General features: G+C 32.7%; 1 protein-coding gene and 1 pseudogene across 3 annotated transcripts in view; one reads left to right on the top strand and one right to left on the bottom strand.

Moving 5' to 3' along the window:
* SEMA3D (semaphorin 3D) overlaps positions 1-24,648 on the bottom strand; it is a 194,846-nt gene that overhangs the window by 128,784 nt on the left and 41,414 nt on the right. The window contains exons 3-4 of one of the 3 annotated variants that reach the window (XM_074379343.1): positions 6,980-7,086; positions 1,809-1,999 (exon numbers count right to left, since the gene is read on the bottom strand). In XM_074379343.1, the coding sequence (XP_074235444.1) occupies positions 1,809-1,959 (151 nt within the window). In that variant the 5' untranslated portion in view covers positions 1,960-1,999; positions 6,980-7,086. Of the gene's footprint in view, positions 1-1,808; positions 2,000-6,979; positions 7,087-17,623; positions 17,727-24,648 lie in introns of those variants that run through there. The other 2 variants (XM_074379344.1, XM_010344898.3) reach the window with 2 other exon arrangements.
* Positions 3,273-3,770, top strand: LOC104652657 (ATP synthase peripheral stalk subunit d, mitochondrial pseudogene; annotated as a pseudogene).

The raw sequence follows: 24,648 nt of genomic DNA on the forward strand, positions 1-24,648 counted from the left end.
AGCTCACAATTTCCCTGTTTGCCCCCAACCCTTTTGGAGTCCCACCATTAACTGGATTTTGTTTTTTTTAGAGACAGGGTCTTGCATACAGTGATGCAATCCTAGTTACTTAAGTTAAACTCCTGGTTCAAGTGATCCTCTTGCTTCAGCCTCTTGAATAGCTGGCATTATAGGCATGCACCACTGGTGGCTTCTTTATTTCATCTTTGCTGCCTATTACTCAATGTTTAAGAATAGTTGCTTCATGTAGTTTATCTAGTTGAATAGTTGTTTATGGCAAGAGGTATAATTCAGTACTATTTACACTGAACTGGTTAAAAGCCTTGACTGTGTTTTTTATTTAGAGTCTAATAAACCTTACCATAACTGGTAATGTTCATTTGGAACTAAGATAATTTTAGGGGAATGACAGAATATTGAATATATCTGTAATTAAGAAATGGATGGCACTCAACACAGGTTTTAGTTATTGATTATTGCCAGGCATGGTGGCTAATGCCTGTAATTCTAGCACTTTGGGAGGTGAAGGTTGGCGGATCACTTGAGTTTAGGAGTTCGAGACAACCTGGCCAACATGGTGAAACCCTGTCTCTATTAAAAATACAAAAATTAGCCAAACGTGGGGCGGGCACCTGTAATACCAGCTACTCAGGAAGTTGAGGTGGGATAATCGCTTGAAACTGGGAGGTGGAGGCTGCAGTGAGCCGAGATTATGCCCTGCCCTCCAGTCTGGGCAACAGAGTGAGACTTTATCTCAAAAAAAAAGTTTTAATCATTGCTAAAAAGACATCAACAAATTATATTTCATAATATAATCAATTTTCCCAGATAAAAACATCTTAGATTATCAAAAAAATCTTTCAATTTAAGTGAGTTTGATACATATAAACACACAAAAACTCAAAAATATATGTTAATGTTTTAGTACATGACATATAAATTCTAAACAAATACCAACATATAAGATTTGTAATGGATATAATGTGCTAATTCAACTTACTCTTACTTAGATTTGACATCCAATTTTCTTTTATTATTGGTATTTTGTTTGTCTATAAAATATCATCTTAAAGATATATTCAAATTGGCATATAGATTTTGCCTATCACATTCAGAATAAAGAAGTTTGATTCTCTGTATATCCCTTTTGTTTCTTGAGGTATTAATAAAGACCACAGTACATTATAAAGAAAAACTGAAGTAAAAAATCTTTGGGCATGAAACTGGACACAGACACACACAAAGGTGACCAACCATAATTTGTATGAACTTTGCCTTTATATCAAACATTTAAAAACAACTAGCTTAGCAGATTTCATTTCTTAGCAAAGTTTTTCATCTGCTTATATTTTAAACCTTTCACATTGTCTTTTTTATTATAAAACACATATATAGTTGAGGACTTGAAGCTATCCTGCTGTTGAATTCTTTTTGAAAATATCTTACTATTTTAAAAAATCTGCTCTAACTAGGAAGAAACTAATTTGTAAGAGTTATGTGAAATTAGTTAACATTTTTCTACTTTTAGGAATGTATTTGTTTTAATACAAAACTGATTACCCCTTGCAGATCAAACTGATTATTATAAATAGTGGGCTGAAAGCATACTTGAATAGCTTTAGCATCCTTTTACTCACAAAAATAAATAATTGGGCTCTGTGTTCTGTAATTCTATTTTTATGAACTGATGCCAACACTATAAACATTTCACAGAAGTCAACACAATTTTCTAAATAAAAAAAAGGTAGCAATGAAAAAAGACATTTAAAAGTCGTAATAAACAATTTGGAAAATATTTATATATTTACCTTTGTAGGTTAGCTTGAGTCTTGGAATATTTTGCTTAGAAGTGCCAATGACAGGAAGAAACAGCATGGTCATGCCTAGCATCATCAAAGCATGAAACAGGTGAAAATCTCGGCTTCTGGCTTTCAGTCGCTCGTCTTTATTAGCATTCATGATGAAAACAGTGTTCGCTTTCAAGTGGTGTTAATTTAATCTAAAAAATAAAAAAAAAATCTTAAGATAGCGGTTGGCAGATTTTTCTTAAATTAGTAAATTATAATTTTCTGAATGTAGATAGATTTTTAAAAAATAATGTTTCCATCTCTCATTTTTTGCTCTTATATAATAGTTGCAGCAGAAATGAATCAGAACTGGGAAATAAAATTAAGGACAGGCTTTGCTCAGATGTAGAAATAAATGCACCACTAGAATTTAAACTATTTTGTTATTTAACATTTTTTCCTTGACTAAAGTTGTTTTTGTGTTTTGTTTAAGCAAATATCTGAAGAACCAACTTTTTCCATAACTTGAATTCTTTGATCAGATGAGAACACTTTCACTGGCAGAAGGCTACACTTGCCCCATATCACCCCCAAATAAAAAGATCCGCCAACTAAACAGACAAAAGCCGTCATGTTGAGACAAGTTGTCTTGTTTCTGAGTTAAGAGACATTTTAAAATTCCACTTAAATGTGAGAAGCTAAATTCAATTTTCTCAGGGCCCCAGTATAGATGTCAGGCCTGGAACAATGCAATCTTACCTGAACCCTGTGTTATTCCACACATGGGAGTACTCAATAGAAAAACAAATTGTAAAACATAAGGGTTTATAAGAGGGAGGAGGTGGTAATTAACTGGGTTGCCATAAAGCTGACTTGTTTTTTTTCCATAAGATGTAGAGTAAATCAAAACATGTATTCCAAACTAAGTCTGGCCATAAAAGTTACAAATCATATTTATTGACCATTTATATGTTCCCAATACTTTTTTTAAAAAGTGCTTTATATAGATTAAATGATTCAATTTAAAAAGTCATAAAGGGTGGGTAATTACTTATCTCACTTCACCAATGAAACAAAATTGAGGTACAGAGTTAAATAATTCTTCCAGGGTTACATGGCAAGTAAGAGATGGATGAAATCAACACATGATCAGAACTTTAGCTAGACTCTGCTTCTTTCACACCTAGGTCTTCCAGTGCTTTGCATTGTGGTAGAATCTAGTGATCATCAACTCCTGCTAGAGTCTTCAACTTCTCTTCCATGTTAATTAACTTCCTGCTGTCTTAATAGGAAATAGGCCACAGAATCAATAATTTCTTTGATGATAGATTTCTTGGTGATAGCTTAGGTCATAATAAAAAAGTATTTGACTTTAAGTAATTTTCTAATTAGCTAATATTGAAAATAAATATTGTATGCCTATACAGTTTAGTTTTAAGAGAAGGCCTAGCTGCTATGGAGTTTGGGCAGCTGGGGTCAGTGAAGGATGCCAAGATGGCTGGGCGAAAACTTGCTCTAAAAACCATTGACTGGATAGCTTTTGGGGAGACCATACCCCAAAACCAAAAGGCCATTGCTAATTCCCTGAAGTCCTGCAATGAGACCCTCACCTCCAGGTTGCCTACTTTATCTGAGAATCCACCAGCGATCAACTGGGATTACTACAAGGCCAATGTGGCCAAGGCAGCCTTGGAGGATGACTTTGAGAAGAAGTTTAATGCCCTGAAGATTCCTGTACCAGAGGATAATATATTGCCCATGTGGATGCTGTAGAAAAAGAAGATGTGGAGTCTTGTGCTAAGTGGGTGCCTCTCTCAAAGGCCAGGATTGTAGAATATGAGAAACAGATGGAGAAGATCAAGAACTTAATTCCATTTGAACAGATAAGCATTGAGGACTTGAACGAAGCTTTCCCAGAAACCAATAGACAAGCAAAATATCCCTAACTGGCCTCACCAACCAATTGAGAATTTATATAATTGAGTCCAGAAGGAGGCCCCAGCCCTTATATTACACGTTCTGGATATTAAAAATAAAAATAAATATACAGTTAAAAAAAAAAGAGAAGGCCTAATAAAGGATGAATTTTTTTTAAGTGAGATCAGCTCTTCACTGTACTAAAATGTCTCCCAGACTTTGAATATTAAGTTTTCAGTTGCCTGAAATCTCAGTAGTTAAGTCTTGGGAAGTGAAATAAAATCAAATTTTGATCTGTATTATTTTTATACATGATAAATATTTAAGGATAGACTTCAAATTTTATGTTGAATTTCTTCATGAAATGTTAAACTTAAGTGCTTAATAAATTATTTTTATTACACTCAAAGATACCTATAAGAAGTACTAAATTATTCTTTGTATATAATCTATCAACATTGAATTCTGCTTTTACACAGTTATTACATATGCAAATAATCAAGTTGATTTAGACAGTCTTTCAATTATGTTTTATCAAATATAACAAATATCACATATTTTATTTTATTCACATTTAATTGACATTTCCTGAAAGTTCCACCTAATTCGATAAAATTTGAGGGACAAAAAGAAATGTCTTTCTCACCAACAAGACTATACCATCAGCAGCACTTTATGAAAATTTTAATTTTAAAAATTTCAATTATGCATATTTTAATAAATCATTTTTTAACATACGATAAAGTCCTAAAAACGATATTATTTCAATGCCAGTTAGAACACATTAATACTATTGTCACAAAACAGTCACTTTAGCTGACCTACAGAAAAAAATTAGCAGATTATATTTGAATATACGAGTTTTGAATCATTCAATCTCAATGCATTCTGGTAACTTGTTAGTTTGTCATTTATACCACTATTCTTTGACTTACAGATTCTCCTTAAAAATGTGCTGCTTTTATACAATTCCAACACAAGTCTTAAATATTTATATGTAAATATAGATATATTTACATAACTTCTGATGGTTTTTGAATATATCTAACATATATTTACTTACATACATTCTTATCAGTCATTGGCATCATATCTAAACACTGACAATTTATAAGGTGAGGAAATGAATAAGATTATTTTTCTGAAGGGAATGATTGATTATACACAAATAAAGTTCCATAAATCTAAATAGAGACATTTATTATATGCTATGCAACACACCTAGAAGAAGTATCGTATAGGCTTAAACAAGACAATTATACTTTCATGGAGGACAGAGAAAGAATGGAAAAGCAAACAGAGACAGTTCCAGGAAACAGTCAAGCTTGGTTAAGGACTCCTGAGCAGTGAGGCAGGCAGCATGACAGACTTGGTTATATGACTATGAGGAGAAGAAAAGTGTGGCATAATTCAGTGGCATGGAAGAGGACACCAAAGAGAATCTTGAGTTAACTCTTAAATTTGCCTCAAGCATGTTCTCATACCTAATATACTATGACTCAAAACAGTGTGTGTAGTCACTCCATATTGCCTTTTGGTATTGATCATGCATGCTGTTCCACCCACATTCATCAATGCTTCTCTAATCCCATCACCCTGTTCCTTCCATTCTTTCCTGTATTCACATTATTAGCAGAACACTGATATCTAATTGCAGCAGACTCACAGCCTTGGCATAAAAACATGTATTCTCCCTCCTACCCATACCCCCTGAAAAAAGTGAAAGGTAAAATGAATGTAGAGACCGAGTATATTAAATTTCTCATAACACTTAGTTTTTTTGAGCTTCTGAACATGTGAAATACTTCTTTTTTATGACATGTAACAATGCATGTAATGTGAATGTATGTTTATATACATAGGCAAAAGAGAGAGAACTTTCCATATGTGCATTTTATTAGCAATAATGACCTCAGTGCAGGACATTTCCTGGGAATTAATGACTAGTTGGGGTTAATGGCCCCTGGCTATGCATTGAGATATCTACTCCTCCAACTGGTCATTAATCGCTAAGACATGCCCTGTGCCTCTAACATCGTAAGTTAAGAAGATTGATGTTTTGGTTTTCAATGAACAGTAGTCATACTGTTCCTTGTAACCCAACTCATTAATATTGTTAAATAAGTTAAAAATTAAAGCGCTGCTTTCCTTACTACTAAGACATTCTGAGAAGTACCTATGTGTGCTGAACCTGTACTTGGAGGAACAAAATAAAGCAAAAATTCTGAAACTGCTGGAACTTAAAATTAAAACCTTTATATATTTTTCTACTATAAAACAGTCAAGCCCTACAATCTGCTGGTCCTGATTATTTTTCTTCCCAACAATCCTATAAATTCAATAGTTAATCTTTTGATTGAGATAGTTTATGGGTTAAATGTCTTGCCAACAATCTCTTCCCTACTCTATTGATATTTTGCTGCCTCTGTGTGTGTGTGTGTGTGTGTGTGTGTGTGTGTGTGTGTGTGTTGGGGGGGTTGTGTGCACATATGTGTGTGTTGTGCATCTGGGAGAGATTATAGAGAGAAGTAGGTGTGATTTAACCTAAAGTGGGTGGATTTAGTGAATTGCCTAGGTTATACTGCATGCTACTGTCTGTAACAAGCTTGACCTGGAGCCAATTAACTGCATATAATCTATTCCAGATGTTCCCTGATACAAACAGCACTCTTGGGTATCTTCAGATGTGGAGCCAATAGGGAGTGTTCTGATTATGAGAGATTTTTACACACTGTTTCACTAAATCAGAGATCCAAATGCTAATCTAACAATCAAGAAGGCCTTGCGCCATTTCCCTAAGGAACACAGAGAGTCTAGAACTTATTAGATGGATGGTAACTCATCAAAAAATTTGAGGAGAAAGGGATATAAAATTGTATGCGTGAACTTCATTGATTTGCCTTATTTATTCTTATGCATTTGTTCCAAAAGTGATTAAGGCAGGTTAAGGTACTATTAGTGTGAAAAAGTAGCTTCTTTGCATGGAGCAATAATTAAAATATATGTCTTCATGAATGAAAATCTAGAACACTTAGATTTAGGATTCTTTCTCAAGCGTGTGTGTGCGTGTGCGTGTGTGTGTGTGTGTGTGTGTGTGTATGTACGTTGGGGAAAGGAAGAAAAGAACCCCTGATTTTTTAGTTTTATAAAGAGCTATTTGTTCTTTATACCTTAGAGGTACACATAAAGTCACTTGAGAAAGTTTTAACCCAATTTAGGAAGCACAAGGAAATATGCCTATCTCAAAATTAAAAGCAATATCTACATTAACTCACTTTGGCCAAATTGCTGCTCATATTTTTGAGCTATTGTTTGATTATATGGTTTTCCTGTAGGATGCACAAGACTGATCAATAATTGGTTACATTTCTTCATGGCACGTCTGTGGAAAGCACAAAAAAAAGATTATAGAAAAAAACTTGAAAGCCAAAGAGGTAACACAGACAAACAAATGAGAAGCTTTATGTTACAGAGGGCCATTATATATTCCATTGATCAAGTGCAATAATATCAAAGTAGGATTCAATGGTATGTTAAAAGGTCCACAGAATAGAGCTTGGAATGCTGAATTTTCACTTAAATTTATCCCATCCTCTCTAAGTTTCTCTTCTGTGTATTTTCTAATAGGCATATAAAATATCCCACTACTTTAGTAATATAGCAATTATTTGTGGAAAGTCTAATTGTCCATTAATGGACTTCATTGTTTTCAGATGCCATAAATTCTCCATCGATTGATATATTCTAAAAGCCATCTGACTCTTCAGAGATCATGAAGAGTCTTATATTTGATTAAATGCTAATCTACTTCCAAACCTCCTTATGATAGCCAGTGATATTTCCCCACACACCAAGTTACAACTATCATCAGTAATTACTTGTAGAGCTGAGCTAAGCAACTTGTCAGTATATATAAATTACAGGACCTATATTTTTATTTTGCTGATTTAAACATCATGTTTGCATTTTTAAAATACACTGAGAGCATATTGTTTTATAATCCCTGTTCAACAGAGCACCAGTGTTAACATTTTACTTGGGTTTGCATGCCTTATGGCCATGTACTTATAGTCAACTAACATTCTGTAAGATCTTACCTTTAATGAACTCAAATAATATGTGAGATTTTAGAATATATATGTGTAAGATTTAATATTGTGGGTTTCATTTTTTCCTGACCATAACAGTAACAACAAAATAATGTTTAAGTTGTAAAGAGGTCCCAAAGAAATAAAGTGCCTCCAAAGTCTAAACTGCTCAAGTTGTTAACACATTTATAAAAATTTAATAAAATACTACTGTTAATTTATTGATGTTCATTTTCCTCATTCTAAATCTCACATCAGTTTGCTGTTCAAAGCAATAATTGATACTCATCAGTTCTTAGGATCAGAGAAAGTACTAACAACATAATCAAAGTTGGTCTTTCCTCAAATTAGATTAATCTACAGTCCAAAGTTTTAATATTTTCCTTTCAAATTCTTACACTCTTGGGAGAATTTTAATGCATGCACGTTTTCAAGACCAAGATAATCTCATAATATGCTTTTGAATAATTATAAAATATTTTGTCAAATTTTAATGTCTGCATAAAAACACAAATTAGTTGTTTTTTAAAACTCAAAAGTATCTGCCTCAAATATTCTGATATGTGTCCCTTAGGTATTTCTGCTTTTTATTATGAAAAGACTTGAATAAAGCAGTGTAGGAATTATTGCAATTATGAAGGCAAAATTACTATATTTTCTTGAAATAATGAAATAAGGATTAACTATGTTTTTATTATTGAGATATTCTTATTTCTAATTTAGTTAATCCCTTTTATTTTTTAAGAAATGTCATTTTTATCAAAGCTAAGTAATGTTTTGGCAAGTATCCAAAAATTTTAATTTATTCTTTCCTGAAATTCACATTCAATTATTCATTTAGCTGTTGAATTATATGTCCATTTAATCTGTTCCCAGGATTTATTATATCTAATATTATAAATATTCTGCCTATGTGAACAATAAATGGATTTGAATCTTTAAAAAATGATTATGCATAATAAAATGTACAGAATGTTTTATTTTATAAACTAAGCGGCACCATGGTCTCTGTATCAATATAAATAATTGTGCACTTGGAAACATGTTTTTCAAAGCAATACAGGTATTTTATTATATATATATATATTTATTTATTTTTCCTTTTATTTAGAGATAGATAGGGTCTCTCTCTGTCACTGAAGCTAGAGTGCAGTGGCATGACCACAGCTCAGGGCAGCCTGGACTTCCTGGGCTCAAGTGATCCACCTGCCTAAGCTTCCTGAAGAGCTGAAACTACAGGCATGTATCATCATGCCCAGCATTTTTTTTTTTTTTTTTTTTGTACAGATGGGATCTCACCATTTTGACCAGGCTGGTCTGCTCTTGAACTCCAGGCCTCAAGAGATCATCCTGCCTCAACCTCCCCAAGTACTGGGATTATAGGCGTGAGCCACTGTGCCTCACCTACTTTATCATATTTTAAAAAATCATCATGGCATTTGTTTCAGCAGCACTTATTGTAACATAAGAACAATGCAGAGATGCTCAAAGAGAAGAGTTCAACATCTAGATAGGAAAGACAGACAAATGTGTAAAATAGAATTTCTTTGTATTTATCAACATGTGTGGTAGTCATGTTTTTCATAATCTTCACATGTGTATTTTAATTTTCCAATTAAAAATATTTACTGAAAAAAATTAGTTATATTAAAGGAGAGAAAATTGAAAAGGTTTTTTTTTATTACTTAATACATATCTTATCAGAATGTGAGGCAGGGATTTCATCTTATCAAAACAACATGCAGAGGTTATAGCTGCCAATATGTAAAACTATATAAGCCTGCTTATAGAAAACCACTTATATATATAAAAACAGCATTTCAATAAGTTCTACCCTAAGTCTAAATTATAACATAGGGTTATATATACTTAGTTTAGAATCTTAAGGTTGTAACTACTGGAAACTAGTAAATAGTTCTGAAGTAACTAAATTATGTTTTTGAGATGTATGCTGTAGAAAAATTATCAGGATTCTCCATAAAAATCCTAACACTTTTACATAAATGTAAAAAGAAATGCCACCAAATCTACTAGCAACTCCATATTTGATAGCAAACTTTTAAATATAAAAAACCACACATAGCAGGAAAACTATGACCTTGAATTTCATATTCACATAAATTCTCCAGGAACACATGTGCTGTTGAGATCAAAACCCTTACAAGGGGTTAAATGAATCCTGTATAGCCTTATTTTTTTTTTAAGAGATGTGCTAAACACATTAACACTATTTCTTTCTTTCTTCACTCTTTAATGAAACACCTTAGGGAAATAAACACCCTAGAGAAACAGGAGAAGAAATTTAAATAATTCACTTCATAAACATAACACTATCTGGGAACACAAATAGGCAGCATGTAAAAGGAACTTGGCATCCATCACATGTGGAATTTAGGAAGCAAGTCTTCATATCAGATTTGAATTTCATGGTGTTTGAACCAACTCAGCAACTATTAATAATTAACATTTTAAATTCAACAACTGATGATGACTATGCAAACAAAAAGGCACTCTTTCTTTCAACAAATAAAAGGACTGTCCAGTTCCTTAGTGATCATTGTTTATATTTCTAGTGATGATGACATATATTCATACATTTGATCTTGTTTTAACATGCTTCAAATGCAATTTCTCCAATCCACTTGTATTTCTAATTGTGTCATTATAAGGTAAACATTACCGAATAAGTTTGCACATGCTCATTCTTGGGGCTCCTGGCCCTAAAAAAAGCTATATGTCTGGAAAATGTTTATTCATAGGAGAAATCTGAATTTTACCACAATCTACCAGCTTCTACCAGAAATTCAAAAGCTCTCAAGACTCTAACTCAGTAAATATTCCTGTATTCGGTTTAGCTCTGCTATTGAGAAAGTTAAAAATAACTTTTAAAACAAATCTATACGTTTTACAAATAAATTGATATCGTAAGTTCCATTGTTTGTACCTTATATGACTGCCTTGTTGTATAAGGTAAAAGAAGTTTATTTTACCTACACTTCCATATACCCCAGGTTCTATCTTCCCTAACTCTTCTGGGACATTCTAAAGCATAGTAGCATGGTGGTTAAGAACATAGGCGCAAAGCCCGGGTCTGTCACTTGCTTTCTGTTTATCCATGGGCCAGTTACTTAACCATGCTGTGGCTCATGTTTCTCAACTGAAATTGTGGATAACAACGATATTTGATTTGTTGGTTGTAAGGACTAAGAAACCATGATGTAAAGCACAATAGTATGCCCAGTCCACAGTAAGTGATCCGTGAGTGTTAGCCATTTAAATATCATCGTATTCAAGTTGTCCTAATTTTCTATTAAAACCCAATTTAAGTACAAGAGAAAATTATGGTTTTAAAGACAATTACAGTTCATAAGGCCTGTTAGGCTGAGTTCTCAGAAAAATACTATATAACATCTAAGAGTATGAAAACAAATGAATGAAATAATTTTAATTCTTTGAGATCACAAACAGAAATAAACAAGCAAGCAAATAAACAAATTTCATTTCCATAGTTTAAAAGAGGAGAATCAAAGTTACGATTTGAATCTGATTATGAGGGATATAACATAACTGTATCTAGAGTGCCTCTAATGCTATTCATTTAAATTAAATCACATTCTTTATCAAGAAAGAGAAAATAACTAAATACCCTATCAATAATAACTTCATATAAAACTTTAAAATCAAAGTAGAACAAACACTGCTGAATATGTGTAGTACTTGACTTTGAGATTTTTATGTAGATTAAAAATATTAAAAGAATTATGCTTCCCTTAGTGTATTCTCCAGAAAGGACACTAGCTTCTAAAGGAGAAAACAAATTTTAAAAATCTTGTGGATCCTGTGAATTCAAAGATATAGTACCTTCAATGGTATATTCAAAGTATAACCATAATGTATTTCTGCAATTCAATATTTCCTTTGTATTGAATCTTAATAAGTTGTAATTTAAAAAAATATGCATCTATGAGACTTAATTCAATGTTCCATTTTTCATTCCCACATGTAGCCTTTAGTTTTAAAAACAGTATAGTATGGTTTAAAGGTATAAAGATCTTTAATGAACTCTTATTAATGTTATCTGTTTTCAGCTTTCTTTAAACAAATTATTCTGCCTAAATATGATGTCACTTAGGAACCTCACATAGTTTATTAAAATAAGTTTTAAATAAAAGATAATTAAGTTTAAAAACAACTTTATTTTGTTTAGGATCAATTTTTGAAACTATTTTTACTTACATTAAAATTGTTATATTTTTATCAGGTATATTTTGAAATTCGTACTAGCTTATACAAACAGTTTTGATCAAATTTTATTTATAACACCCTATGATTATGTGTCAAAAACAGCAAAACTTTCATATACAGCAGGAACACAAAAATTATTTTATTGACTATGGTAATGCATAAAACAGTGAAGCAATGTCTCCTAACTAAAAACATGGTAAAATTGGATATCATACTGAAATTTAATTAATTTTTAGTAGGTCAAACATAAAAAATGCTTTTAATCACATTTTAAACCATTTCAGGTCTGTAAACATGCCAGTATTTTTTCTAACAGTTTTCAAAATTAATATATTTGTAGCATATCAAAGAGTTGAGGTTTTCTCTTCCACAGATTCCAAGAGCTACTTTGCATCTTAGAACATCTTAATACATCTGTTGGCTCCAAGATGGATTATTAAAAGAACATATTAAAAAATTCTTCCATATTCCATAATTATTGAAATACATATTTGCATAAGCATTAAATGTTTCTGTAGCATGAACTTTACTATCCTCAAATATAAATTAATAAAATTAAAAATTAATGTTAATTTACTATGTAATTCTAAATAACAATAAAATGTTGAAATATCATCTTATAATATGTTTTATACTATTTTTATATATACCTTCACATGAATATATTATATTTTAAAGTATGACCCCATAACACTCTTTTAGAAACACTATTTGATATACTGGACGTGCAATATAGAAGCATAATACGGATCTTATAAAGAGCTCACCAATAAAGCTGAATTCATCTCTTTTACTTTCTCTTAATACACGTAAGGGAGCAATTCCTGGACTAACACATTTGTATTCAAAAAGTAACCTGCAGTTACCCAGTGCATAAGCAATGGGTATAGAATGAGTTGGGGTGTTGTCTTGTGGTAGTGAGACTAATAAAGTGCCAGAAATTTCAGCTTATCAGGCAGCCATACATTTGTAAAAACCTTTCTGGTCTTCCTATGTAGATATGTTTTCCTCCTTCTTTGTGCATGACTGTTCTGGTGAAGTGATGTGTTACATATTTGTGCTGTCTAATTTCCCCTCTACCCTTATCACCCTCCATATCTAGTTCTCTATCAACACAGTAGTATCAGTTTCTGAGCTGTTTAGTGTCATCCTTATTACCTTAGCTACATCTTAACAACTGGACTCACATGACTGTTAAAAAGTGCCTCAGTCAGGATAAGCAGGGGATTCCTGAGTTGAGCATACAGCTGCCGGTGGATATTTCTCCATTTTTATTTTTTATATCTTTCTCTCTTGGAGAAAATATAATACCTTTTATGACATGATCTCAGAAGTTGACTCAAAAGCTAGCATGATATTCTGAAACTAGCACAATGTTCTGAATTTCTAAATACAGAGTTCAACTCAGATAGTCTTTCAAAATCCTTAATAATTAAACTTATTTGTTTTTACCATGTGTTATAGCAACTGAGATAAAATTCCTGAATTTTCCAGGGATTGTTCAGCCTACTGGTTAAAAGTTCAGGCTCTGGCTATAAGATAGTTTGGGTTGTAAATTTCATTTTGTTACTTATCAACTTTATCCTCTGAGAGAATTTACTTAATTTCTCTAAGTCCCGTTTCCTCATCTACAAAATAGGATTATCAGTTCTTATCAAATATGATTGTTGTGAGAATAAAATTAAATAATGCAGGGAAAGCACTTAGTATCTTCTCTGGCACATGGCTAGCTCTAACAAATGTTAGCTTAATGGTCTTCCATTTTTACTATGGACTATGACAGCAAGTATTTTCTAAAGATAGTAAGTAAATATGAAACTTAAAAGGAAGTCTGGAAACTCCCATATTCTCCTATCATGCTTACAAATGTGTTTGTGTAATTTGGCATTGAAGTTCTCAACTCTCATTCCACAGAGAACACGTTTTTCAATGCACAATTAGATAAGGTCCCTATTGCAGTATTAATAATACATTATTTTCCTCTAAACTTCTAATTCATTGAGCCCATATTCACTGCCAAACTGAAATCCTAATAAAAAGAAAATACTTAATTGCTTTATTAATAGTGGAAATTGTTAGACTATACAAAATGAAAGGCAGAATGAAACACATTTTTTATAATATTCAACTTGAGATTACTAAATATGTTTGAAGACAAAGTCTATGAGGGAGGTCTTGGAGCTGACATAAATGCTTAGAAAAGGTTTTGACAGAAAGCCAACCTGAAGTTATTGTTGAAGGCTTATCTGGATATTACAATAGCCAAAAATGTTTATACATATCAAGAAATTTAGTTTTAATTATAACTTCTTCACTTTTTTAGAGTATTCAAAACATGAGTTGTTATAGCATAATAAAATTGCAGTTCAAAAAATATTTCCAAGTGATAACTAGATCATTTCCTAAATCTTGTAAGATTTGCATTTGTACCTTCCAGAACAAGCATAATCTCCATCTACCGACACATGTACTTTTACTCCTTTTGAACCACACCACATGAATTCAGGACATCTGTTACATTTACCACTGTATCCCCAAAACTTAACACAGTGCCTGGTATGGAGTAAGAGATGAGTATTTATTAAATAAATGAAAGAAGCAGTCAATGTCCTCTTTCCTTCACCAGTGCACTTCTTTGGCATACGATGGAGAAGCTTTTCAAATCACTTTATATCGTCCTTGTGTGTGATATCATAAAAACTCAAAAACCTTGTGTCACAAGAGTCCAAAGAATATACAGGAATGTGGGGAATAAACTAGAAAGAACTATAGATGTTACAAAGACTCATACCCCTCAAAATGGGAGGAATAACTGACTGATTAAGGGACATTCTTTGTAATTCTGGGTATCTTTTTTTAAGTTTATAGAACTACATTTTTTTTCTAATATTACTATAGAGTATGCCAAAAAAACCCTGTGTGGATAGAAGGGCCATGAGATAATGGTAAGAATTTGAACACTGGAGTCAGTAGGCTTGATTGTGAATTCCAGTTTTACCATTGCAGGATAATATCTTCTTTGAAACTTAGCAAGTAATGGCAACTTTGCTATGTTTTTGCCTTTGAATTAATGTACATTAAAATCTATAACCACATAGTACTTGCAAAATAAACAATAGCTATTATGACAATTACTCCTTATTATAGATTAGGATCGTTCCGTTCCCTCAACTGGGTATGGTTTACGCATGAATCATGTTGGTACTTATAATTCAGAAGTGAGAAAATGCTCATTTAACAATTTGGGAAGTTTTGTCAAGTTTCTTCCTCTTCCTACCTCTGTGGGCTCAATGCAAAAAATTTTCTAATAAGAAAATGATGTTTTAATGGGATTATTTACTATCACATTTCTACTTCTCCTTCTCTCTTCCTGTCAGTTGTGGAGTTGTATCCAGAAAACAAAGCATAAAATTAAGCAGAATTTTAAGACATATTCAAGAACTATCCATTAAGCATTTATCTTTTATATACAATTCCCACATTTCCAGAAATTTCATAGCACAAACCTTTTCCTAAATAAATGTACAACCAGATTAAAAAGGGGATAAGAGAGCAATGTCTAAGTGGTAAAATATGCAAGCTACTCAGAAGAAAAATGCAGAGATGTAGAGATTATTGCTATCTTGGGTAACAAAGAATGTGGAGTTCAATTGTAATAGTGCATGCGTGTGTCCTTTGGAATGTCAATGAAGAGCAATGAATTCTTGATTATGAAACAACGAGAAAAATATATATTTCAATCCTTGGCACTTCAATAAATCAGTTTTTCAGCCACAGCTTCAGTAAAACTCTTGTATTGCATTATTAAGATTAAAATTAAAATTAAGATTTCTCCTTTAAAAAATTGACTTGTGTACTATTTTACCTAATCATTCAATAAGGGCTACCAACTTCAAGGGATTATGATAAGCATCAGCATTAAGTATACGTGTGACTTTGATTTTCCAAATATTGCACTTGATTTATTTAAAACAAGCTTATATCATCTATCTATCTACTGATCAATCAATGTAGTGCAAATTGATAAAGTAACATATTTTAGAAAGTTTTACAATCTGTAAATAATATTTCAATATTATTTTAGTTTAGAACAATTAAATTATAGTTGTCTACAATATGTTTTTATTTAAAATATTAAGTAAAATCATTACCCATTGAAAAGTATATTATGTTTTGCCCTTGCTAAAAATATCATGTGTATCAACTGGGTAAATACATTTTGATTTTTTCCTATTAACAGATTGTTATTATCATTGAATTATTAAATTCTGATTTTTTGTTGTTGTTGAGATGGAGTCTCTGTTGTCCAAGCTGGAGTGCAGTGGTGCGATCTCAATTCACTGCAGCCTCTGCCTCCAGGTTGAAGCGATTCTCCTGCCTCAGCCTCCTGAGTAGCTGGGATTATAGGCATGTGCCTCCACGCCCCGGTAATTTTTGTATTTTTAGTAGAGTTGGGGTTTTACCATGTTGGTCAGTCTAGTCTCGAACTCTTGACCTTGTGATCCACCCACCTCTGCCTCCCAAAGTGCTGGGATTACAGGCATGAGACACCGTGCCCGGCCCAAATTCTGTTGTTTATATATGTGTCAGATTCTCCAGTTACTCTTTTCTAAAGAATGCAAAGGGCCAGGCGCACTGGTTCACGCCTGTAATCCTAGCACTTTGGGAGGCTGAGGCGGGTGAATCATGAGGTCAAGAGATCGATTTATAATCCTTTGGATATATACCCAGTAATGGGATTGCTGGGTCAAATGGGATTTCTATTTTTAGGTCCTTGAGGAATCGCCACACTGTCTTCCTCAATGGTTGAATTAATTTACATTCCCACCAACAGTGTAAAAGTGTTCCTATTTCTCCACATCCTCTCCAGCATCTGTTGTTTCCCGATTTTTTAATGATCGCCATTCTAACTGGTGTGAGATGGTATCTCAATGTGGTTTTGATTTGCATTTCTCTGATGACCAGTGATGATGAGCATTTTTTCATATGTTTGTTGGCCTCCATGACACGTGCACACGAATGTTCATTGCAGCACTGTTTACAATAGCAAAGACCTGGAACCAACCCAAATGCCCAACAATGATAGACTGGATAGGGAAAATGTGGTACATATACACCATGGAATATTATGCAGCCATCAAAAACGATGAGTTCACGTCCTTTGTAGGGACATGGATGAACCTGGAAACCATCATTCTCAGCAAACTGACACAAGAGCAGAAAATCAAACACCGTATATTCTCGCTCATAGGCGGGTGTTGAACAATGAGAACACATGGACACAGGGAGGGGAGCACTACACACTGGGGTCTGTTGGGGGGAAATGGGGGAGGGGCGGGGGGTGGGGAGGTGGGAAGAGACAGCATGGGGAGAAATGACAGATACAGGTGAGGGGACGGAAGGCAGCAAAGCACACTGCCATGTGTGTACCTATGCAACAATCTTGCATGTTCATCACATGTACCCCAAAACCTAAAATGCAATTAAAAAAAAAAAAAAAAAGAGATCGAGACCATCCTGGTCAATGTGGTGAAACCCCTTCTCTACTAAAAATACAAAAAATGAACTGGGCATGGTGGTGCGCACCTGTAGTCTCAGCTACTGGGGAGACTGAGGCAGGAGAACTGCCTGAACCCAGGAGGTGGAGGTTGTGGTGAGCCGAGATCATGACGTTGCACTCCAGCCTTGGTAACAAGAGTGAAACTCCGTCTTAAAAAAAAAAAAAAAAATGTAAAGGAAACATGAACAAGGATCCATCATGCTTTAGTGGAAAGCGTACTGAGCTAAGGGTCTAAAGACATGACTGCAGTCCTGGCCTTGTCTCATATAGGACATCTTATCTTTGGGAATTCATTAGCCACTCAGGGTCAGAGTTATTTTATGTAAATTCTGTATGTTGATACATCATCAATATAGCAGGAATGATTTAGCAAAGCCAAGTGTCTATGAATATTTTTTTAAACGAATAACAACATACATAGACTTTTTTCTTTAAAAAGAGATTAACTTTTTTGATTGAATTAAATTTTACTTTTTTAGGGATCAATGTTATTAAATCTTATGTATGGCAGAGTCAGATATGAGAAACACTGATTTCAGATATTATAATTTACCTTTATCAAATAGAGAAGTAACATGTATTATATATGATATATACATGATATATATAAAAGGCATATATGATGTGTATATATATGATATATATGTGACATATATGTATATACATAGGGTATATACAGGATATAATATATAAATCATATATATGGTATATACATAGGAGTGCATGTGTGTGTGTGTATCATATATACTCACATACATACACAAACACTACAGGCACTACAGAGATACAGCAAGGGAATATCTGGTCTTTATCAAAGTTGTCATCTGTATCAGTGATACCTTTAATAATGTACATGTTATTTGTTACCTAACATTAATTATTCTACTCCATTTTCATGCCACTAATGTGGCATTGAGTTGCTCTGATTGAATGCATGGTTTGTTTCTGTAAAAAGAGATTAACCTTTTTGACTTAATTTGAATTAATTTTAGTTTTTTAGGGATCAGTGTTATTAAACTTTATGTATGGTAGAGTCAGATATGAGAAACTCTGATTTCAGATATTATAATTTACCTTTATTAAATAGAGAAGTAACATGTATTACATATGGCATGCATAAGATATATATATATGTATATGGCATATATGAGGTGTATATATGTGGTGTATATATGATACATATATGACATATATTGTTATTCCAGACTTGACCAGTAGACTCCAATCTTGGGAGTGGATAACTTGTTTTCTGTACTTGTTTTCTCCAGATGTTTGCTTTCATAATGCCATCTCTAATTTGAAATATAAACTCCCTAGGTTGGTATCCAAATTCCTTCTTTAACTGCACAAATTACTTTCCTTGCTCCTCCTTGTGCACTCCTTTTCCAGGCAAAATAGTCAATGAACACATGCCATCTAAAGTACATTCATTTTCTTCTTCCTGTGTGTGATGTTCTGCCATCCTGATCCAATCTCATCCAAAAAGCGTTTCTGGGTAAGTTCCAGGTCAACACACTCACACACTTTCTCAGGACAACTATAGCAGATTTTCCCCAGCTACATCGACTTACAAATTTTCTTGATATGGCCTGAATTTTATGTGCCTCTTACCTCTCCAAAAATCTGGAAGGATGCTTAGGCACAGAAAATGTATACTCTCTTAAATCTACTTCAGATAGCCCATAGAAGCTGAACAGGCTCAAGGTAAAAGCATGATAAATGTTCAGTAGACAGAAAAAAAGTCAAACAATATACAGAGAAAACATAATAAAAATCTGCTGTTCTGACTCATCAAACAATTAATTTTAGGAATAAAAGATCCTGTAAATTTTATAAGAGTAATAATTTATATTGTTTTTTAATTAATTAATTAATCAATTATTTTTGAGATAGAGTCTCACTCTGTCACCCTGGCTGGAGCACAGTGGCACAGTCTCGACTCACTGCAATCTCTGCCTCCCGGGTTCAAGAGATTCTCATGTCTCAGCCTTCAGAGCATCCAGGATTATAGGTGTGCACCACCATGCCTGGCTAATTTTTTTAAAATTTTTTTCTTATTTTTTATTTTGCTTTTTGATTGTATAAAACATTTATATAATTCAAATATCAAAATTATATTACATGTATATTAACATAAATTCTTTTTACCCCTGTTCTTTTCATTTTGTGCCTCCCTGTCATTTTTTTAAAAATATACTTTAAATTCTGGGATACATATGCCGAATGTTCAGGTGTGTTAAATAGGTATATGTGTGCCATGGTGGTTTACTGCACCCATCAACTCGTCATCTAATGCTCCTTGCCTCCTACCTCCCCACAGGTCCCAGTGTGTGATATTCACCCTACTGTGTCCATATGTTCTCATTATTCAACTCCCATTTTGTAGGTTGCTGGGAAGGTCAAGAGTTGGGTTTTGACATGTTCTAGCTTTCTGTTGGACGTTCACCTGGCAATATTGAAAGGGCAGCTGTATTAAAGTCAGAAGGTGAAGGTAGAAGTCAGAGATAGATGTATAATTTTGGCAGTCATCAGTATATGGATGGCATTTATGAGAGGTGAGATTGCCAAAAGAAGAAATTCCGATAGAGAAAAAATAGGTGCAAGGACTGATCCCCGACACACTCCATCGTTTAGAGGTAAGAGAGATGAAGCTGAACCAGCAACTGAGACTGGTAAAAGCTATTTGTGGAGAAGGACAACGAGAAATATATAAGGCTCTGGATTACCGTGAAAACTTCAGAGGAAGATGAAGTGATCAACAGAGCCATCGTGTTAAATGTTACTAACATGTCCGTAAGGTGAGATCTGAGCATTGAGTATTAAATTTAAACAGCACTAAAGAGTTACACAATGTATTAAAAATATAAACAGTTGTTCAAACTGATATATATATATATATATATATATATATATATACATATTTTATTTTATTTTAACAATGAAAACATCATTTTATATCAGCAAATGATTTAAAGTTAAGATTTTATGGTATCCTGAAATCCACATAACAGTATTTCTGTCTTTCTCACAAAGGAACTATAGATGAATACTATTCTGTAAGAACAATGCTTTTGAACTTATAATGAAAATATTTCTAAATTTATACTCCCACTAACAGTGTAGAAGTGTTCTTATTTTTCCACATGCTTTTCAGCATCTGCTGTTTCCTGACTTTTTAAGGATTGCCATTCTAACTGGCATGAGATGGTATCTCATTGTAGTTTTAATTTGCATTTCTCCAACGATCAGCGACAATGAGCCTTTTATCATATGGTTGTTGGCTACCTAAATGTTTTCTTTGGAGAAGTGTCTGTTCATATATTTCACTTCCTTTTTGATGGAATTGTTTTTTTCCTCGTAAATATGTTTAAGTTATTTGTAGATTCTGGATATTAGCTCTTTGTCAGATGGATAAATTGTAAAAATTTTCTCTCATTCTGTAGTTGCCTGTTCATGCTGATGATAGTTTCTTTTGCTGTGCAGAAGCTCTTTAGTTTAATTAGATCTCATTTGTCAATTTTGACTTTTATTGCCATTGCTTTTGGTGTTTTAGTCATGTAGTCCTTGCCCATGCCTATGTCCTGAATGGTATTGCCTAGATTTTCTTCTAGGGTTTTCATGGTTTAAGGTCTTATGTTTAAGTCTTTAATGTATCTTGAGTTAATTTTCATATAAGGTGTAAGGAAGGGGCCCAGTTTCAGTTTTCTGCATATGGCTAGCCAGTTTTCTCAATACCAGTTATTAAATAGAGAATTCTTTCCCCATTGCTTGTTTTTGTCAGGTTTATCAAAGATTTACTAACATTTTAAAAATTAAGTTTATAAGAGCATTTATTTAATGTATATTAACACAAAGAAAAATATTTTATTTTCCCAATATAAAATAATAACTGACTTATTAAATAAGACTTCTGCATTTTCTCCTTTTTCTCAAATATGTAAAACTTTTATTGTGACAAAGTGAAAATGTGTGGCATTAGAAATCATAGAAGTCAAAGTCTGGTTTAAGCTCTGCCAGTACATGTTGGCAAATTATTCTATTTATGTGAATTGCAGTTTTCTCATCTTCAAGTGAAGGGACTAGTGAAGATGGGATTTAAGGTGAGTTACTGTTCTGATAGGTACAGAATCACTTACATTAAAAAGTTGAGATATTGTTGATCATAGTCACTTGAAACATCAACATAAATTTCTTTTTGACATTTTACATACGTGTGTGTGGTGTGTGTGTGTGTGGTGTGTGTGTATATATATATATAAAACGTATACATATATATGTTATTTACTCCCCATAATTTACAGCCGACAACCTGTAAGACATAAACACATTATTAACTGCTTCTGTTAAGACATCATTAAAAGACAAATCTATTTAATCGAAGTTTCTTCTAGTTTTCCTGGGGATTGGACTAATAATGAATGAATTAATGTGTAATTTATTGCTGTTTAATTATTCTATTAATAATAGCCTGTGATTATTATGAGTAGTGTTATATCATTCTAAAAAAATGGTAGACATGCAAAAAGGAAAATCAAAACGCCATCTTCCTATCAACACCTCAGTTAGCGATAATCACTTAAAGTCTTCTTCATCTTTTTCTATATTCTATGCATATACATATATTTATTTTGCAATGAGAATAAATCAAATAATCTACCTTATAAACTACTAATGAGTTAATTGTTTCCACTTTACCTATCACTGTGTTTTCATTTTAATATCCAGTTCACATTAAACATTTCAGAAATGTTTCAAAACTGCTCTTTGAAGCTGATTTGTCCAATCTGACATTTAATTCTAAGCACACTATACCTAGTTGCAACAGTATCACTTTTAATATAACACACATATTAAACCCCTATCTTTTTTTATCATGACATTAACTTGTTGAAGAGAGACAAGTTCAAGTTATTCCTTTTAAAATGCGTTAACCTCTTCAGAAATTTCAACATTGTTAACGACTTACTAATTTATTCCAAAACCATATGTCAACTAACTGATACAATATGCCCCATTTCTCAGTTTTTATTGGAATCCAGAGAAAATTAATCATTGTACTACTGTGGATTCTGTGCTAATTAAAAAAAAAAAAATGTTCTCTTGATCTTTCTCCACTGGGAGAAGGACATGATGCATGTCCTCCCTAGCACAGGATCACTGTCCTACATGAATGAGCACAAAGTCCTTCTAAGGATAGTCTTAACTATTACTTAAACTTAAATTACTTAAGTTCCCTTCTTTGTGATCTCTATAAATCATTTCTGGTACATATTCTTTCACCCATCAGAGCAAATCTAAGTAAGAACATGTTCCTTTTGGGATGAATAGTACCAGTTTACCTAAATTAATGTTTATTTAGTATCTAATAATGTTTTCTATTGAGAAGAGCTGGGCTCTGTTTTCTCAAGGTTTTTGCCAAGTCTCATAAATCTGGGAAAAGGCAGTCAGTATAACCCCTACTAATAACCAAAGTGGCCACACACAGAATAAACAAGGGCCTAGTTTATAAAGCCGTCACTGAAAGACCCTACTGGAGTAAATTTAGATTTCTAAGTATTAATTTACGATGTGTGCAATGCACTTTGCACTCAAAAAAAAAAAAAAAAAAAGAGAATAGGAAAAAGAGTTAAAAATGCATTTACCAAAGCTTTAATGCATTAATGTACTATTTATATTTAACAGCCAGCAAAATAGAAGGTAAGAGAAAAAAGAAAAACAAGTTTTTGTGAACTATATAGAAGTTGGCAATGCATTTTAGTTCGGATGTTTACAAATTTGTAGGCAATTAGTAATATATATCAACACTGCCAAAAAGGAAAATTTGTTGGGTATCTTTCTACCAATTTCTAAATTATTCTACTGCTTATTTAACCAAGGCTTGAGATATCATTTCTTTACCATATAATAAATTTTTGAAACAACGATATCTAGTCAAACACTGAGAAAGTACATAGTTTTATCTACACCTTCAGTATAAGCCAAAGTTAATTCCATATGAATTTTATTGTTTTAAAAGTCAAAATTTATTTCTCTAGTCATGAAATTATAACCTTATTTAAAACTCAATAATAAAATCTTTCTAAAGATGTCATAATTTATTTATAAAAGACACAGATTACATTAGGGAAATAAGGCATCTAGTTCATGGTGGTCCTATTTTTATTTAATTGTTCTCCATGGTAATTTGGTATTTTCCCCAATTTGCAATGGACATGGATCTCAAGAGCAGAATGTAGACAAGTTTTAGGAAGAAGAATAAAGGCTTTGGATATTTGTTTTATTTCAGAGAGGCCAGAAAGAGATTCTTTAGAAGAAAGCAAAGAAGGATGGCATTTTTTTTTGTTTTAGTGTCTAAAAAACCCCATCAATGTTTGCTTTAATTTTATGACTCCTCTTGCTTTTACCCTAGAAAGATTCCCAGACTAACCACATGATGTGAATGGAATAAACTTTTCTCTCTTTGGCTGGGTGATGTTTTCTCAAAATAAATATAAACCATCTTATACAGTTTTTTTCTGAATATGTCTTTCTTGAGCCATATCCATGAGTTGAAAAACTTTCTCCAGGAATGCCAAATGCCGAGACAATGCCACCTTAATTAAGAAAAAGTAATGTCAAAAGCAAGTCTACCTCAGATAACTTACTAAACTTTTTCTCATCTTTTCAATAACTATGCCTTTCACATGTTTACTCATAATGCAATAATTATTTCTAATAATTTTAAAAGTTAGTTACTCACAATAATGAAAATGAGTACCTACCACATATCTATCATGGTGCTACACACAATTAGGTATGAAACTGGTATGACATGGTACATGCATATAAAATCAGGTTATATGAGAAAATTGATTAGCAGAATGCCTAACATATAAGCTCTAAAGTAAATGTTAATACTTTTATTGTAATTACAGTGATTTCAAAGTAATTAGAGATAAGCATAAAAATATACAGTCATGCTTTAACAATGAGAGTATGTTCTGAGAAACTTGTCATTAGGTGATTTTGGTATTGCTCAAACATCATAGAGGGAACTTACACAAACTTAGAA

The sequence above is a fragment of the Saimiri boliviensis genome, chromosome 10, assembly GCF_048565385.1.
Source record: "Saimiri boliviensis isolate mSaiBol1 chromosome 10, mSaiBol1.pri, whole genome shotgun sequence".
Classification (NCBI taxonomy): domain Eukaryota; kingdom Metazoa; phylum Chordata; class Mammalia; order Primates; family Cebidae; genus Saimiri; species Saimiri boliviensis.